The 19217-nt window shown below is 46.8% G+C and overlaps 1 protein-coding gene across 1 annotated transcript in view; it reads left to right on the forward strand.

Moving 5' to 3' along the window:
* The window catches only part of WT1 (WT1 transcription factor), a 340397-nt gene extending 334123 nt beyond the window's left edge, over window positions 1–6274 (forward strand). Inside the window, exon 5 of the mRNA XM_062620312.1 lies at window positions 6199–6274. Coding sequence (XP_062476296.1) covers window positions 6199–6259 — 61 coding nt within the window. The 3' untranslated portion in view covers window positions 6260–6274. The remainder of the gene's footprint in view (window positions 1–6198) is intronic.
* The last annotated feature ends 12943 nt before the right edge of the window (window positions 6275–19217 follow it).

Genomic DNA, 19217 nt, shown 5'->3' on the forward strand with positions numbered 1-19217 from the left:
CTCTGCTGTGCCTGGGAACTCCCATGGAAAGGGCAGTGCCCAGGCTGCACCCCATGCCCTCTGGGGCTGGCAGAATCAGGTAATCTGGGGGCACCTTCATGACTCAGGTATCACCCTTGCCCAGCCCTTCCCGTGGGCAGTTGCTGCTCTCAAATGTGCGTCATGGCACACGCCAGCCCAGGTCACATCTTGGGACCTGCCAACTTGGGTCACACCACAGAACATGCCATCCCTGGTTATGCCTCGGGACCCACCTTCCCCAGTCACACCCTGTCCCAGCAGCACCCCAGGCACCACTTCAGCTACCAAAATCCCAGACCCCTGAGGGCAGGCACAGTCTATATTTGGGATGGTTTTGTGCAGCACCAGCACAATAGGTCATTATCTGTGAAGTTTCTCATTGCATTTGGTAGCCTAAATCGGCAAAGAGCCCCAAGCGAGTTTTTCCAGGCATGACTGAGATGGCTCCTGCTTTTCAAGGGCAGTTCTGTGGTTCAGGACAGGGACTCACAAGGACACTGTCTGTCCTGCCTTACCCGTCCCACCCTGTCTGCAGGCAACCCCTTGTGCAAAATAAGGAAGGAGTCCCAATAAACCCATATATAATCTCATTTCTTCTTGGATGGCCTCTGCCAACAGCTGTTTCTGAATTATTTCTTTGGTGGAATATTGTAATCACATCCTCTGCAGATATCACTGCTTACCTGAGAACAGGTTTGAGGGGTTTCAGGTATTCACTGAGTGGCAGAGTTTGGGGATCACACATTTTCGGTATTTTTGCTTCGATCTTTAACCTTATGTTATGACATCTGTAGTCCCTGCTGGTCTGACCTACTTAGTGAAGTCAAAGACACTGGAGATTAAACTGGGAGATCCAGTTCAGACCATACTTATATTTTCAAGGTCCTGACAGAATTCATTAATTTCTAACAATCAAATCTTGCTATTCAAAAAGCTAACTGTAACTTTGCATTTAAAAAAAATAAAAATCTTATTTACAAAATAAAATAATTTTGGCTGCCTGAGAAGGTAAAATCTGTAAGCCCAAATAACTGAACTGCACCCAAAATGTATACAAAAGATTTTTAACAGCTTATTAACCAGTGCTAATATCTGGTGGTGTAGACTACAGTGATTACAGGCCCTGTAAAATTTAGCTTAACTGTGGTGAAAAACCTTTTTACTTTTTTAGGAATGCTTTTCACTGTGTCCCCATTTCAAACCCGGAAAGCAAACAAGTTGTAGCAGACTTTCTCTTGCAAAATGAATTTGTCAAGCTCTGCTGCATTTTGCTGAAGTATAAGAAACTTAAATAAAAGTGATCTTAGAGAGAGGAAGCTGGCTTCAGGGCAGAGACTAGTGGAGATCTCTGTGAGTATATTTGCTTTTCCTAAAGTTGGAGGTGTGGGTAGGTTTACTTATTGCCAGAGGAAATCATTCACGAGCCTAAGACCTTCCAAGACCACTTCCCTTTCCTATTGCACTGTGCAGCTAATATTTTTATAATATTTTGTAGATATGAGTGAAAATAGGAAATCACTTTATTGTTTTGAGATAGCAGCTCTTCTTTTTATTCCATTATACTTTATATATATGTAAACTTTATATATAAAAGTATACTTCACATGTATACTTCACATATGTATATGTGAAGTTTTCGTAGCAAATGAAATTTGCCTGTGCTTAAGAGCTTATAGGAGAGTTCATGCAGGGCCTGATCCAGAGCCTTTTCCCATTCCAGGAGCAGGGACATCAACATCTGAAAATCAGGCACAAGGCTTTCAAGCAGGTCCTGGACACTGAACACCTACAAACATTTTGCCTTGATTAAAAAAATAGATGCTTGGAGTGTAACTGTGTTTTCCTGGTATTTGATGTCTTGGCTTGTGCTTGGGAGAGTATGGTCACGCTATTTAACACTGCATTTTTCTAGCTTTTAATTCATATAATGAAGTTATCACCAAACAGGCTTCAAAAATGATTACATGACTGTGACCATGGCACTAAAGTTTGAAAAGCAGTTGCTGTCTGTACAATATTTTTCTGTACTTTTACAGCTTATATGCAACCTGGAACATACAGTATATGCAACATTTTTTGCTACATCTGATCTGCACTGAAGCAGCTTATATAAACTGCTGTTAACTGTTCAGCAGGCTTATGCTGCCATATGGGAACTTGCACGTCTAGTTTCCGGTGACCCCTTCAGACATAGGTGCAGACCTGTTCTGCTGCAATGCCAGCTCTCTATATACAGGAGGATATTTGCAGATATGCTTTGCTGTGCAATAATATATAATTTAAAACGTGCAAAATTAATGCGTGAAAGGTTTTATTCCTGGAGGTAAAATCCACTGAGTAAAACTTCAGCATTCTACTGAGTGAGAGATTTGTGCTCAAAAATGCATTTCTGCAGTTTTCTCAATGAGTTTCCTCATGTGATTGATTCATAGATGCCTGAATAATGGTTAAAAGCCAAGTGCACACAATCAACATAAATTACTAGTATCAAGCAAGTACCAGATACTGAAAGAATCTTTATTCCTCTGGAGTATCTCATATCAGTAAAATATTTTTTTTTTGTGTAACATGAGACAGAAGTCATTTGCAAAACAGTGTGGTGAACCGAAGTCAGACTCATTTCTAAGCTCTGTATGCAGGGGCTGCTTTGCTCTGTTGTTACCATAACCACACATCCATTTGATGTTACATACAAAGGTTTCTCTTAAACAGAAATCAGTTACAACCATGGATGCTGCTTCATAATTAAGATACAGATCCCTGACCCTGCAAAGGTTCAGGCAAAGCCTTAACTCTGCATGCCGCAAAGAAGCTCGGAAATCTGGTGAAATCCCTTGCAAAATCACACGCAGAATATTTTTTAGAGCAGGATCTGTAGATGCACCCCTCAAGGATCACCACCATATTTCAGGAAATGTCTGTCTCAGAGACAAATTGCAAAGGGATTGTGTTAAAGCCTGGCTGGGTCACCCTTGCATTATTGGAGGTCAGTGCAGGTTTTGTCTTCTCAGGCTGACATGGGCAGGCAGCACCTATGTCCAAACCAAACCTATCTGGATATGAGGGACCTGTGAAGAAGCACCAGTCCAGGATGCAGGCAGGTGGGCTGTATGTGGCCTAGAGCTTGCTGAAGGCTCTGCCTTTGTTCCCTTTGCATCCTTACCCCTCAAAGGATATAGGGCTCCAGAAAGTTTTCTGCATTAAAGAGAACTTGCCTTACATTGCACGGAAGGGCAGATTTCACAAACTGGAGCTGGCTTGTGTAGCTGCACACACACACACCCCCCCCCCGGCCCTGCCAAACAGTATGTTTTTGTCTGTGTTTGCATTTTTCTACTGCATCTCCTTCTGCTTTACAGAATCTTTCAGTACTGGGTTTCTTTTCATTAGACTTTCCTCTCTTTTAACGTTTACTCTTCCTCACTGATAGTTCCACCCTCTACATGCCTTTCTTCAGTGATTTGGTTTGATTCAAACTGAAATGTTAGAGTGGTATCTAAAAGTTATTATTTGGTAATACCTACTTACTATAAAGCACAATACTTGTATCAGTTTCATTCCTTGGATAATTTTTAGAGGAAACATAACACTTCCTTTATTTTAGATCCTTTTCTTATCTTGCCTCAGCTCCAAAAGACATGCATGTAATATAGATGCTTAATTTACTCCTACAAATATGCAGATGATACTGGTATGAGCAATAAGCATTGCTAAGGGCATGGCTGAAGACAAGAACAAAAAAATCTATTGCAAAACTGCTGTAAATTCCATATTTTCTAAGAATTTCAGCACCTACTGGTGTGCCTCAGCCTCCATCGCACCCTCATGAATTTAAGAGCCTGGGACACACACTTGCTCACTAACGCAAGCTCTGTGTGTACACGAACAGTACAGCAGATTTTGAAACAGCCATCTGAGGATGTTATGCCTGTGAGTCAAAGTCTGACAGTAAAGGCAACATTTTTGTTTAAATAGGGGGATTTGGAATGTGACTCAGAGAGAAATCATGCAGGATACTAGGATATCATGAAAAACCCTTAGAAAAACACATTATTGTCTGGAAAACCTGGACATTCAAGTGCAAAAACTGCAAAATTTGCAATTACTGAGTCAGATTTCTTTCCTTTTACCTGCAGATTGTGGATCCAAGTAAGTGATGTCTGCAGTAAAACATCAAGCAGCAGACAGGTAAAGGGGAGATCAATGGCTAAGCTTCCACTGGCCTCAGAGACACTAGACTTTCCTCCACACAGCTTCAGTCTCTGGTTTTCACATCTAGGTGTAAATCTGGCTTTGGGCTATGATGGACACTTTTACCAGACATGGTTAGTATTAATCACATTTTATTTAGATCAATATAGATCTCTGTTTGATGCATGTAGCAATTCCTCACTGCTCTGTATCCTCTAAATGTTCATATTTAACAATATCAGTTCTAAAAGCAGTTTATACCCAGGTCACAATACCCATATTCCCCAACCCCCCAGTATTGCTGGTACTGTCCTACTGCTCACAAAATATAACATTAAACGTTGCAGTCCTGATATTTAATTTTTTTTTTAAATGTCCTTATAGTCCCGCTGATGGCTTTGACTTCCTTAAGAAGTATTCCTCACATGAGAAAATCTAATTACAGTTTCACTGTGCCTTCCCACATGGTGATCTGAAATGCTTTAGTAAAATGAAGCAACCTATCAATACTGTATCTATTGCAGATGAGGCATCTACAAATGTGGATCAGTGTAACCCAGTCATTGATTTTGGGATTCTCAGTCCTCAAAGGACTGTGACAAATCTATACATTGTCCCTGAGTGGTAGGGTTTGCTTTTAGATTTCTGATTTCATTGGGGAAACCATGTACAATTTATTGTGAGCAGAAAGTGCTCTGCTGCTGCCCCGCTGAGAAGGCCCACAACCATGTGTGGGTCCTTCAAATCCAACTGTGGTGCACACTACTAATTAATAGGCAGATAACTGTAGGCAGACCAACACCTTTTTCTTTTTTTAAGACAAGAAAAGGAGAATGATTTCAGTATTCTTGCTTTGCCCAAAATCTGCTTTGTTTTGAAGCCCACTTGTATTGTACAGGTACCATTCCTGGTCAGTATTGGTGAGGTGGTGATGTGAAGGAAGCATTTGGCTCTCCAGTGACAGTCAGTAAATCTTTTAAGAATAGACAGAAAAAATCCTGTCCTGTTGTATCTATCTGGCATTTGCATGTGTATAGTTATCCCTTTGACACACAGCAGACTGTGTACAGATAAACATGTCCTTGTAACAAAAAGAGAGATTCTTTTTCCAATAGACCTAGAAAATTAGGGGCCATGCCTACAGGTGGTTGAACGTATACACACACACACAGCCCTCCAAATGCACACACTTACACAGTGTTTTATGTAACTGAACTTCAATGCAACACACATGTTTAACAGAAATTGTTTGCAACTCGCTGGCTAAGGAAAACTGAATCATTTGCTAAAGAAACAAGGGGAAAGTTCATAACTATGTCTCAAATTTCTCAATTTTAAATTAATCAGAAAAAATAAAAATAGATGACTAAATTCTCAGATTTTGGCTAATCTTTAAGGTCTAATGCACACACAGACAAGACATTTGGTATTACACTGAAAAGCCATGTGACAGATATACCCTGGATATTTTCCTCAGCAACTAATTCTGTCATTCCAGATACCACAGCAACCTCAAGCTTTCTCCATGTGCTCAAAGATGAATAAATCAATATATATTCATTTTTTACCCAAGTTATAACCTGTTCTCAAACCTAACTGGAAAGATCACACTGGCAGAGGTGCAGAATGGGCAGTTTTCCAGTCTCCGTGTAAAGCCTGCAATATCTGACCCACTATGGATGAAGCTGGCACTGAGCAAGGTATACCCCGAATACAACACCTAACACAAACGCCTAACAGGAATTGAACTCCAAAATATTACACCTTAAAACTGTGACATTTCTATGCCTAGGAAAGTAATTGTCAGTGCTTTTTGGAAGCGTTAAATTTGTTTCTGTTCTGCTTGGAGAGGGTATTTTTTCACCCTTTGTTTGCTATTATGATGCGTTATTGATACAATCCATCTTTAAAACCGGAAAGAAAAAAAAATACAATACTCCATCTATTCCTGTGTTTAAAAGCATGGCTTCACAAAATGCATGACAGCGTTACAGCAGGATTTTCTGGTCACTCACACCGACCTGAAGAGCCAGGTTTGCCACTGTGAATCACATGGATGTTCCCAACTCATGATCCTCCACAGGCAAAATCAGCTCAGGGAAACTCCAAGGAATGGGATCTTCTGTGCCAAAAACGACTGACATTATTGCATCTACTCTACACCTCTGAAACTGCTAGTTTATGCAGCATCATTACTGCATGAAATACAATTCACACATGAATGGCTGGGAGATTCGCTGTTAAAGACACAGACTCCTCCACATACTTTCTTTGCCATCTGCTTTCAATCCCTACCCAACCTATGGGGCAGACCCCAGAATCACATAATTCATACGTAAAACTGTACATTTTCCGCACTAAATAGCTACAAGGGCTTTCATTTTTTCAAGAAAATCCTCCATTTTACACTACAATAAGAAAAAAAGTGTTTCGTATCAATCATGAAAGAACAACAGAAATAAAAACTGCACTACCCAGTTATTGACATAAACACCATCATGCAGTGTGCAAGCTGTGATTTCAGAGCAGTGACCCTCTCGCGTGGACCTGGGAATGTGTCTGTCACATCAGCAAGCATTAGATCAGATCTATGAAAGCCAGACCTGTATATATAGCTTGAACTTTATATCTGGCAAGTCTTGCAACTCAAAGAAAGGCATGCCTTGCTTACTTGCCATGTAAACAAGTACAGATTCTAGATAAGAAAATATTTAAATAAAGTTATAATTCATATAGATTATAAATACAGACTACATTTAAATACATCTCTATTCTATATTGTAGCTGATCTAAAAGCACTATTGCAGTCTGGGGGAAACGTTTTTATCAACTGATACTCAAAGACATATTGTTGTGGTTTAACCATGGTTTAAACCAGAACATGCATGAAAAGTTTCTCTATAAATAAGCAGTATGAGCTTTTCCAGAGAATCAATAATCTTATATTGATTAGTTGCATTATATGCATAGGTTTTCCTGGATAGCATATACAGTTTTCACAGTAACATCATTTTTAAACCTGAAATTATTCTGCATTTCTCATACGGAATTTTGTCATCAGGGTCACTTTTAGAGAGATGGAAATGATGGCAGAATCTGAACAAATAGAAGAGTGTTACATTTGCTGATTTTAAAATGAAATGAGTAGACTCCTAGACTGGAGCTGCATTGCTCATTGTATCTGTGTATCCATACTTTCTGACACTGAGCAATCATAAATCACAGTATTATTGGAAACCTGGAGTTGGCTGATTAAGAGGCATTTGAAGAGGTCTGTCCAAATAACTACCTTCCTGACACGAGTGCCCTGAGAAGCCAAGAGGGTCTGTTTGTGTTTCTCCACTGCATGCAGGATGGAATCCAGAAATATGTAAGAAAATAAGTTAGGGATTTACAGGGGCTGGTGCTCCTCGGAAGGACAAAAATGTGGTGCTGTTAAAAGAGGGTGTGTGAAAGCGTGAATGTATAGCTGAGGTTGGATGCAAGGGGCGTGTGGACACATTAATCTGTCTTTGGTCTGTGCTGTGGCATCTTCTGGGCCTGAAAGCAGTTGGGCCAGGCCTTGTCATGCTCAGCTAAGCAGAGGCAGGCTGGAAATCAAGCCTGATACAGGATGTCTGCGTGTGTGAGAGGAGAAGCTGGAGTTGTGATACAACCCCACGTGTACTTAGTCCAAACGCTCGGCCTGTGCAGTGCTCCCACAGTCAATAAGGTCTCGGGGGGTTCAGGTGCAAGAGGTTGCAGGCAAAAAGGGGAACTCCAAGCAGCCTCGCACCCAAAGCCTCCTGTGTCCAATTTCACCTTCAAGAGACGCTTGAAGGCATCACAGACTGTGTTGCAACTTCAAGGGGAGACAGCTTCACCCTTATGCTAAGGCGCTGGCCAGATTTCTGTTATGCTGCTCCCACAGAGGTAGAGTTGGGAGAGGGGAAGACTAAATGTCCCAACTTAATTTCCTTTTGATGGTCTGATGGAGCGTCTGACATGAATCTTCACTGTCCCTGTTCTCCAGCTTGACTTCTATGACTGCTTTTAACAAACAGCCTCCCCCAGACAGGGAAATTCTACTACCTTGCCCAAACCTGCTCAAATACTTTGAGCTCCCAGTTATATGTTTAGTACAGGATTTTGGCAAAATGCAGGAGAGGCACTTACTTTGAACTGGAGATAGACTTAAAAACAGCCCCTTGATCATCAGTGATGTCTTTATCCACTGAACCAGAACTGGGTTTCATAAACCCTTACGCCCGTAATTGCTTGAGCTCCTCCCGATGTGTCAGCCAGCGCCTGCAAACCAGGGCGTTGTAGAAGAGTTCATATGCCTGTATTCCTGCAGCCCTGAAATATGCATTATAAGTAGCTTATCTGGAGCCATCAGTGACCACAGATTAGCAGGGCTATATTCCCTCTGGAAATCTTTGAGCCTGCACTGCCTTGCCTCATTACAGAGGCTATCGGGTCTGCATTGCTTTGCGTCCGCTCACCGAGGGGGCTTTACATTTAACTCTACTTGAGGTTTTGGATTTTTGCCTCTGAGCAGATCATGGGCAAACTGGGATGCTCATTTCCAGTGCCTGACAGGGAAGGGGAGCCCAGACACAGCACCTGTGTGTCCCAGATTCCCCAGGCCAGGGCCAGGTACTGGGACAGGGTGGGCTCCAGTCGAGCGCACCCATGCAGGGGCTTTGCTCCTTGTGACTTCTGCCCAGTGTACAAGTCCTATCTGGGAATTAAAAGCCTGTCCCCTCCTAATCTCCAGGAGTAAATTTCAGACGCTCCAATGCTTGATAATGAACAAGTTCCTTCGTTCCCCTCGCTCTTGCACTAACTGCCGTATTTTTAAAGCTTTTTATTAAAAATTAATTTCTTTATTTTGTTGGAGACCCATCATTTGGTCACGTGGCTCCCTGTCATGTTTCTATCCTTCCTACTCATATTCGAGTTATGCCATCAAGCTAATATATTGTGACTGCTCTTCTCTCTTGTGACAAAGCCTTGCAGCTGCCTCCAAATCAATAGATGTCAAAGAAATATGAAAACAATCATGACAGGGAACTTAAATCCTGGCTAGAGTCTGCATAATAAAAAATGTGCTTCTGTTCTCAAGGCAGCGGATTAATTTATCCTAAAGTTTAGTCAAATTTTATTCCAGTACCTTTTTCCCAGCAGATAGAGCTACATCTGTTGGGTTTGTAATGTAATTTGTAATTACTGCCCTTCATGTGGTCCAATGCCTTGAACCATCTTTAATTAAAAGCATAATTAAGGGAAGATCTAAAGGAAGACAATTACCAGATGGTCTTTTTTTTTTTTTTTTTTGAAACAGTTAGTTGCATTGAGTATGTATCCTGGTCCATTTCTGACTTGGATTAAAAGGCAGGCTGCCTCCTGCACAATCTGTGAAGTGAGAGGCCAAGAAGGGGCTTGAGCATCCTGGGCTGCACCATGGCCAACAAATGCGAGAGCAGACGGGGGAACCTTGGGACAGAGGGGTCACCCTGGCTCTATTGCATTTCCCAGGGCAGGTGAGAGCTGCCGCCCTCCACCACCCCAAAGCTCTGGCAAAAACTACCCCAGACAGCACCCCCATCCCTGGAGACGCCCTACAGCTTCTAGGGAACGTTTTCCTGGTAAAAATAGTCATTAATAGTAATAGCAATAATAATAAATAGTGATAGCAACAGTGATTATGATAATAGTGATAATTATGATAACAAAAAAATAAAGTTAATACTAGTAATAATAGTTATAATAATTGTAATAATAATAACAATAATAATAAGGAGCTGAGCCCCAGAACAGCTTCCAAAATCAAATTATTGCTGCTGCCCTGGATGGGGGGAACCCTGATGGGGGTGACAGTGCCTACCCAGCCTTTGGTCATTGCAGCCTGAGCTCAGGGTTTTGGCTAACCCTCACCCAGAAGTTCCGGGAGGACGGGGGTTAACCCAACCCCTTTGCTCAGGCTCGGGGGCTGGAGCATCTCCTCCACCACCCGGCTGCAGCAGGCGCCCCAACCTCGCTGGGGTGAGTTTTGGGGTCCTTCCTTGCCGTTTGGGGTACTCTGCTCACAGAAAGAGCCCCCACACCTGGAAGTTTCAGAGACAACTACTAAGGCAGAAAGGGCTGGAGGAGATGAGGAATAACCCCGAAAATATGAATAATGTAACGAAGTGCAGAATTATGTGTGAGCACAAGATTTCTAGGGGAAGCTGGGCATAAAGAAAGGGATGGGAAAAAAAAAAAAGAAAAAGGAAACCTCGAGCAGTGGTGTAATGTAAATTAAATTTTTGATGTATTACTAAGATTTCATTATTTGACTGTTCCTACTCAAAGTAAGGCAGCAATGAATTGTAATCATTTCAATTATCTTCAAGATAGTTTCTTTAGGACACAAGTTGTCAAAGATAAAAAAGTACATTCTTGCTGCTCCATGGGTCCATTTTCCAGACGGTTTGTCGTTCTTGCTGCATGATTTAGTCAGGCTTTTTTTGCATACTCCGACTCTCCCACACGCCCTCCGCGGGGGCGCGGACCCGCTCCCTCCCCACACGGACCGGCCTCGCAGGGTTCCGCTCCCGCGGAGCCGGCGGGGCTGTCCCGGCGCCCGCTTCGAGACATCCTCTTGAGTTAACTTCGCACAGGAGGCTTTTAGGAGGGGCTCCCATTTTTGCCTCTTATTTTTGTGGCTCTCCCGCTCCCCCTTTCCTGACATATTTCCTGGCCCATTACCCTGATAAAGAAATAAACGCGGGGCGGGAGGCCCCGCACCTCTCCTGCCCGTGGGGCACGAAGGCAGGATCCGTCCCAGTCCCCATCCTCGTCCCCTTCCCGTTCACGCAGCTCTACAAATACTGTTTTCTCCCCGTTGATACTGGTTGCTTTGCAAATAAGAGCTGCTCTCCGCTGGGAAGGTGCTTAGGTCTCTTTGAGCGAAAACCAAATAACATTCAAATGCCTTTTTACTGCCGAGGTATTATTTATGTAAGTGGCCGTCGGAAATCACAGCAACGCCGGTCCCCGTTCCTCCAGGAATATTGTCCTTGCCGGTTTATTAGAGCGCCTGGTTTAAAAGAGGCTCTTTCCGGATAAAAGAGCGCGTTTCTCCCCATTATTCATGTCTAGGGAGTCCCAGGCCTTTAGTATATTAAAAAAGCTTCAAAAGGACAATTCACCATCCACAGATATTATATTTGTGAAATGTCCTTTTGTCGAAGCTTTTAACACCTTCTTATAACGAATCATTTGTTCTTTTCTTTTTAATTTTGATAGACAATTAGCCATCAAATATACACCAGTTGACTGTAACCGAGCATTAAACTAGCCTTTATTTAACGCTAATTTAGCATAGCTGCTTTGTTTAACTTTGCCATACAAGAACCAGGTTTTGTAGCAAAAAAAATAGGTGTAATTTTATGTGGGGCTTCATTTCTTTTGGCCCTCTACACAGCAAGCCCTCTCCTCTTTGTAACCCATTCTGCTGGGCAGAAACAGCATTTCGGAGAGCCTAGCACCTGGAGTCTGGAAAAAATTAGCATTGATATAGATTTAGTTGAAATGTAATCTCTTAAATCTGTCCAAGATTCGGGGAGATAATTACACTTTCACTGAATTGCCAGGGGTCAGCGTCTCTGTGGACCTGAGGAGTCGATTTACTAACAATAGTGTTACATAAAAAATGGTGTTGAAGATTATAATGTTAATAGATGCAGTCACTGGGGAAAGCAAGCAGGCTACAACTAATTCGATGGAACTTGGTTTTTTGCTTTACAAGGATTCAAATCACTTGCAGCATTTAATTTAGAGGAATGAGTTTGGCTGTAATTACAACGAATGGAAAGGTCGCCTTGGAATATTACCTATTTTTTCCCAAGTTGGGACTTGGGGTTTTGGGGAGAGGGTCCTTTTCCTCTGCCCCCAGCGATGGCCGGGAGAGATGCTCTGCTGCAGCCGTGCTCTTTTCCCATTTCGGACCCAGCAGAAACCAGCTCACATAAAGGAAACAGGGATGAAAAATATTTGTGTAAGCACTGGACCTGCCCCTCGAGTGGAACCCGACGGTTTTCAAGGAGAGTCGGGATCCCTTTTTGCTCCTGCTGGATGTTCGCCTGACCGGGACAGCATCGCCTCGGGCACGTCCTGGGTGAAAATGTTTCGTTGGCATTTGGGGGTCGCGACAGGAGCTGGCCAGGCTGGGGGCTCGGGTCCATGGTCGGGGAGCCCTCTCTCGCCTCGCAGCACTCAGGGAAGGGCAGGCTTTACCCAAAAATGACCTGACTGGGACCAGATGGCCCGACACGGACCCATCCCCAGGCAGAGCAAGCTGCCTGTTGGGTACCCTGGGAACCCCTGCCCAAATCCAAGTCCTTGTGTCACCTTGTCTTTCCCCTGCAGGGGACGTCTACCTCTTGGGCAGGACCACGGACTTCCTCCACTGGGACGCCCGGCCCGGTCACGAGTGGGACGATGCCGCTGCCGGGGAAACGGAGCCGGGACCGGGTGTGAGTCCTATCCTGGCCCTAGTCCCTTCGCGGGGCGGGGGGCGGGGGGGTGAGGGGGAGAGGGGTGTGGCAGGGTTCGGGCCCCCTGGATCTGCAGCCTTCCCGCTCCTGGAGGGGCCCCTGCACACCCGGCCGAGTAGGGAGTCAGGCTTTAGCCGTGCAGAGCGGGTGCGGCCGTGAGCCCAGGAGGGAGGCAGCCCGCCTGCGCCGCGTCCGTCCACCCCAACTCCCACTGCGAATTGCCGCCGGGAGCCATAAATCCAAATCAATTACCTACGGGACAACCGCCGCTCACTACAATTTGCAGTCCGGGCCGAGCGGGCGGTGGGCAGGCCACAAGGGGATGCGCTACTTCAGCCCCTCCGCGCTGCGGCCGGGCCGCCACAGAGGCAGGCTGGAGCCGTTTCGTTCCGCCGCTTCGGGAGAACGGTCCCGGGGGCAGTGGCTGCTTCGGGGTGTCGAGCCCGGGGCCGCGGCTTCGGTGAGCGCCGGGACAGCGTTGGCGCGGCAGCCTCCGCAGCCCCCCGACGCCCTCCGTCCTGCCTGCTTATGTTTTTAAAGTCCACCCGATCTTATATGTAACAGCAATCTATATGTTAATTGAAAATTTCTGAATTTAAAGAGGTTGTGACAAGTTATAATTTGTCTTGTCAATGTCTGGAATCCTTGTTTAGCTTTTTAGTTGTGTCTACTGCTCGCGCCTGTCAGATAACAGCTTGCCTAGCACACTGCCTTCCTCTCTTATGGCACGGAAATGACAAATGTGCTGTTTTATCCATACAATTTATTTCATTATTGTTGCCAGCACGAAGCATCACAATCAATCATAAGGAAGTCCAGTTGGCAGGTGTCAATCTTGGTATGTTTTTGTACGTCTCAGTCTATATTTAATCCAATTACAAGGGTCATGGAGTAAGTGCAAATCCCCTTGTTACAACTCACATCTTATTCAAGATTTAAAGTAAAAAGTCAGCTTGATCACATGGGCGCTTTGGGGGACCTCCGATACCTTTTGATACATCCTCGTCCCCTCCCAAATTATGCAGAAATAGCTTTTTATTAAAGAGTTATCACGGGTCGATTGGGGTTTGGGGATTTTTTTTTTTTTTTCCCTGAGCGTTTGTGTGCAAATGAAGTATCTTGTTATTTTGCTAAAGAAGAGGGAGGCTTTAATGATGGGAGATCTTTCCGCTCATTGCCCTTTCAAATACAATTGTAGATCGAACTCAGCCTTGTCACGTTGAGGAAAAGTGAATTTCTAACATCCAGGACGTGCCTGTCGACTTTCAGCGAATTGCATCCAATCACCCCCAGGGAATTCAGCTAATGTCTCAGTCTAAACCGGGACGAGGGGAGAAAAACAAATCAAACATTGTCCGGAGTCATGCTTATTATGAAAATGTTTTAAAGGATAGAGAAAGGAAATAATTCAAGACAGCCCGGAATAAAGTTTTAGACAAATTAATAGCATTAGGAGTTCTGGAGAAGGAAAAAAAAAAAAAATAAAGAGCTGGCGAGAAAGCCCGGCTACGAAGTGAAGGCAGAAAGCCATGATTCATAGCTGTATATTTCTCTTTTTTTAAGCAAGAAGTTGGGGGGGGGGGGCTGTAATTTTGAATACTTTTGAATACTTTTTTCTTTCTTTTTTTTTTTTCTTGGATGAGAAAACGAGGTTACGGCATTGAAAATAATTGTCTTGTTAGGCAGTGGGATTCTTCACGAGGGGAAATGTTATCCTTCTGCTAAATTTCTGTCTTTAGGACGCTTCACTTCACAGAAGGTTCTCACAGCATCTTAAATGCCCCCCTCAAACACTCACTCCCGCACACTAATCCCACTTGTTCCAACAAGTTTCCAGATCGCCGGGCTCAAAGAGCGGGGCGCCCGGTGTGATCCCTCAGCCCGCCCCGGAGGAAGATAGGTGCAACCCTGCACCAGGTTATAGGAGAGCGTGGCCGGCTGCAGCCGCACAGCAGGCGGAAACCTCTCGGAACTTCACACGACAACGCACAAGAAGCCGTTTCATCAATAACTCCGATATTTTTTATTCAAAGAGATGGAGCTATTCAGTTTCTATCAAACTGCGAGAGGGCTGAACCGACAGGACGAGAGGATATAAAAGAAAAACCAACAACGACAAAACAAGAGCAAAATCACATTTCTGCACCAAGGTTTAAACGCAATCCTGGGGCGAAAGAGAAATGTTAGACAAGCAGAGAAACTTGAGGGAGAAATGCAAAGAAAGTATTTAAAACCACATACCTTGGACAAGGGCAAAACATCCCAGCTAAAATGCTAGCCAAGTGCCTCTTTCCTTGAAAGCCAAAATCGCGTTTCTATAGCAATATTTTCCCTGTTCTAGAGAGTTTCCTTTGGTTTTTACCGTTTATTGTAGATAGTCTTGGACCCTGCAGCCAGTGCAATGCCACAGTAAACAAATTGTTCTGATGTGCTTATTATTATTGCTCAAGTTCTGCTTGGATAGAGAATTAAAGCTCATTATTACAGTGTGTGTTGAGAATTGCTCAATCTATGCGAACACAGGGGTTTGGAGCATCCTCCGGAAAAAAAAAAACCAAATCCCAACCAAACCAGACCACGCACACACACAACTTCGCATCGTGGTGTAAATCAAATATGTATAATGCTTATACATTTTGTAACATGTTGCCGTGCCCCTGCTCCTATTTGCTGCCCGCACCCTGCCCGGCTCTCCTCCGCTCCCGCGGGGCTCTGCTCCCTCCTCTGCAGGCTAGGTGAAGGATGTGGACCCGACGGTGACATTAGGAAAAAATAAGAACGGGGATACACACACACACATGGGGGAGGGGTTGGGGGGGCTTTTTCGTCCCGGCCCCGCTCCCTGCCCGAGCCACCCTGTCCCCGCACGGCTGCGCCGCGGGGGCCGGCCCGCTCCGCGCTCGGACACCTCCGTCCTTTTCCGTGATCAGAGGGGTCAGAAGAGGCCTGGCCGGGACGGGGACGGGGACTGGCCAGGGGAACCCCGCAGAGGAGAGGCCCGGACCAACAGCTGGAGGGTCTCGCCGGCCTCTGAGCGTCGCGGTTGGCAGCCCACCCCACCCCCCTATTTAATTATTATTACTTTAATTTATTTATTTTCTTTTTTTATCCTCACAGTCAAACACGGACTCTGCTCCCGGCTCTCCCCCACCTTCCTGCCTCTCTTCCCACTCCTATTTCCCCCCCCCCCTTTTTTTTTGTATTTTTTTCAGGAGATGAAAAGGCAAACAGAGAGCTCTCGGGCGCTGGCGAGGGGACTGTTTGCCTGCCTCCGCCGAGGCCTGGCCAAGCAGACTTGGCTTCACGCCTGAGCAGTTTCTGGAGAGCGGCGCGCTGGAGAGCAGGGGAGGCAGCACCTGGCCCTGCGTTAGGAGCCATCTCCTTTTATTGACAGCCAGATAAGCAGGCGGGAGCCGTGGTGTTTCCAACGCTTCCCTGGAGGACCCTGCCGGGTTGCAGGGAGCCGCAAGCCCCTTAATGGCAGCGGCTCCAAACGTGCCGCGAAATCCCTTCCTGGCAGCGCCGCAGGGGCCGGCCCCCCGGGGCCGCCGCTACCTGCCAACGCGCGGGACTTACGCGGCCCGGCTCACCGGGCTCCTCGCCGGGCTCCGGCCCATAGAACCGGAGCGGGGAGCGGGGCCGGCTCCCAGCCCCGCGGAACCCCCATACCCCGCGGGCGGCAGGTTCGTGAAACATTTAAGTGTAGTTCAATAAAACCATCGGCTGGGAAGGCGATGGACCAGAGTCGGGGCTGATAAATTATTTACCCTGCAAAGTGTGTGCAAATAATAACAGCCTCTCTCCCTCCGTCTCCAAAGGGAGAAGGTGCGGATGGCGAGCGCGGGGAGCCCAGGGAGGACCCGCCGGTTCTGGGTCACAGCGCAGGCAGGCTGTGTCCGGGGCACACCGCGGCCTGCTCACTTCGTCTCGCAGGGAACAGGAGTGCTGTGAGAATTTGGAGAAGCCGCGTGGCTGAGCCGGGTTTGGGGGGTTTCTTTTCACCCACGCCAGAACGTCCGCCCTCGGAGGGCATTTCACAAGGGGAAGAAGCCGAACCCCAGCCTCAGCCTAAGAAGCCGGGGACGGGCCCGGCTGCGGGCAGAAGTCGGGCCGCAGCCCCTGTTTGCCTGCAGGCCTCGGGGATGGCACGGGGGGGAAAGCAGACCCGCCGCTATGCTGCCTGGGGGAGGCCTGACCCGCGGTTCATCCGCGGGCCGTGCCTGCCGTCGGGGCGGGTGGTGTCCGAGCTGTCGCCGTCCACACTCGTGTAGCCTAAAATGTCTCATTAGCTAACTACTGTCCGCCGTGACGTCACCGGTGCGGCCCAGCCAATGGGGAAGGCGCTGGCGTGGATATTAAGGGAAAGTTAGTGCAAAGGCAGCACCCCTCTTTTGCCGTCATTGACATTTAAACTGTGTGGCAGGTTCTTGCGTGGAAATTTGCGACCGCAGCCTCCAGGTGCCTCCTCCCGGCCGCGGGACCTCCGCGCCCGCTGACAGGTAACGGCTCCTCACGCCCCGGCCACCGACCCGACGGGAGGGGATGTGCACCCCGACCCCAGGCATGCCCACCCCTCGGGGGGAAGGCGAGGGCAGCGGGCTGCAGCCCCGCACAACAGGTTGGGGGGGAAAGGAGGGCGGAAGGGAGCTGCTCTGGCCGCCCGTCGGCGGGGGCACCCTGGGGTGGAGGGGGCTGCTGGCTTCCCAAACTTCCCCCCCGCGCAGGCGGCAGCCCCCTCCTTCCCCTTTCCCCCGCCCCGTGATCCCGCTCCCGTTGCCGTTACCCATTCCCGGTGGCGGGGGCAGCTGACCGTTAGCGCACCCGTCGTGAGGGGGAGGCCCCCGCGTCCTCCGGGTCCTGGAGCTGCCGGCTCAGGCTACGGCCTCCCAGGCGTCTGGACGGAGTGGTAGCAGAGCACGGAGGGTCTAGCGCGGCGGGCCCGCGCGGCCACGCGGAGGGGCGCGGAAAGGAGAAGCTAGGAGGGCTGTTGTCGGGGGCTTCGGCCCAGCCTCCTTTCCCCCAGTAACTTCGGGAGCTAGCTGGTCTCTGCGGAAGCTCGGTCTCCCTGCTTGGGCTGAGGAAGGTCCGGTAGCCAAGAGGCTACCACCTCTCGGCCCCCAGATTTAGGCCTGCCTTCCCAGCGCTGGGTGGCTCCGGTAAATCAGGGTGTCAGTGGGAGAGAGAGGTAGCCAGAAAAGTGGTTCGTCCCCCACAGTAGCGCGAAAAAAAAAAAGTAACAGCGTAAAACCTAAAACACCGCTTACCTGTCCTCGAGCATCTCCAAATATTCCTTACAGTGCATTAGCGGGAACACTCCCTGCGACGCTTCACTATAATATACCGGTAAATGGACATTCTCCTTCAGTAATAAATCAAACACCATCTATCTCAGATCCTCCTCCCTAATTAGAGATGTTTATTGGAGATGGTGTTTATCCAGCTGTCATGCCGAGAAAAAGCTGTGACATAATTACCTCTGACCAGATAGTCTTTTATATGCATATCTCGCTGACATATAAAGCAACCGGTTTGCATTAAAAATGATAGGATCAAATGTTGATTTTAGCCGATATAATATTATTTCTGGTCGTTAAATTAATTTAAAGTCAACTTTCAGGCTTTCCAAATTATGAACCTTGAGATTTAAACTTTTTTGGGGTTTGGGGAATTAAATGAGCAGCTCCACCAAAAGGATGGGCAGTGAGACACCTACCCTGCAAACTTGCTGCGATAAATCAAATATGCCTGCTAAAAGAAAGAAAGCCCTCGTCCACTCAGCCTAATAACACACTTGATGTGGATCTGAGGAGTTTCTGTATCGGTTCCTCGTGGTTGGCCAAATTTAGGTTTTGCTGGGAACTGAGAAGGCCGGGAGAGCCCGAGCTGAGGGAGGTGGAAGCGGGACCCCCACTTGGCCAGGCTCTTGTTAGACCCTGCACCTCGGCAGGGCCAGTCTCTTTGGTCTGGTGGCATTGGCAGCGCCCGCGGAACCATCTGCGAGGGGCTGCGAGCGAGCCCTGATAAGCTCGGAATTATCCTGTAATTGAAAATACATTTTGGGGAGAGGCTGGTTTTACAAATATCAAGGGTGTAGGCTTTTGATCCTTTCTGCTGCCTGTGTTCTCCAGTTGCTAATAAAACTCGCATTGAGCTCCTTAGTGGCTTGATTAACAGGCAGATTAACTGTTACTGGGGTTTTGAACAGCTTGTCCCAATCAATAGCATTTTAAAAGCCCGTCAGGATGCTCTAAGCTCCCCCCCCGCTTTCTTTTCTGAAGGCTTTTCGAGCGGGTCCGGTTGCATGACACTTTTCACATAGATATAATCAAAGGCTTTCTCCTACAGAAAGATGTATATTCGTTCTCCAGTTTCGGCAGGGTCCAGAAAGCCTTTTCTTGCACCCCCCCCCCCCCTTTTTTTTTAATCTGCCACACAAAGCTGTGCCTTATGCAAAAGGCCAACATAAAAGAGGTTAAATCGATT

The sequence above is a fragment of the Pezoporus occidentalis genome, unplaced genomic scaffold (assembly GCF_034315485.1).
Source record: "Pezoporus occidentalis ecotype Australia unplaced genomic scaffold, CSIRO_AGI_Poc_V1 ctg22, whole genome shotgun sequence".
Lineage (NCBI taxonomy): Eukaryota > Metazoa > Chordata > Aves > Psittaciformes > Psittacidae > Pezoporus > Pezoporus occidentalis.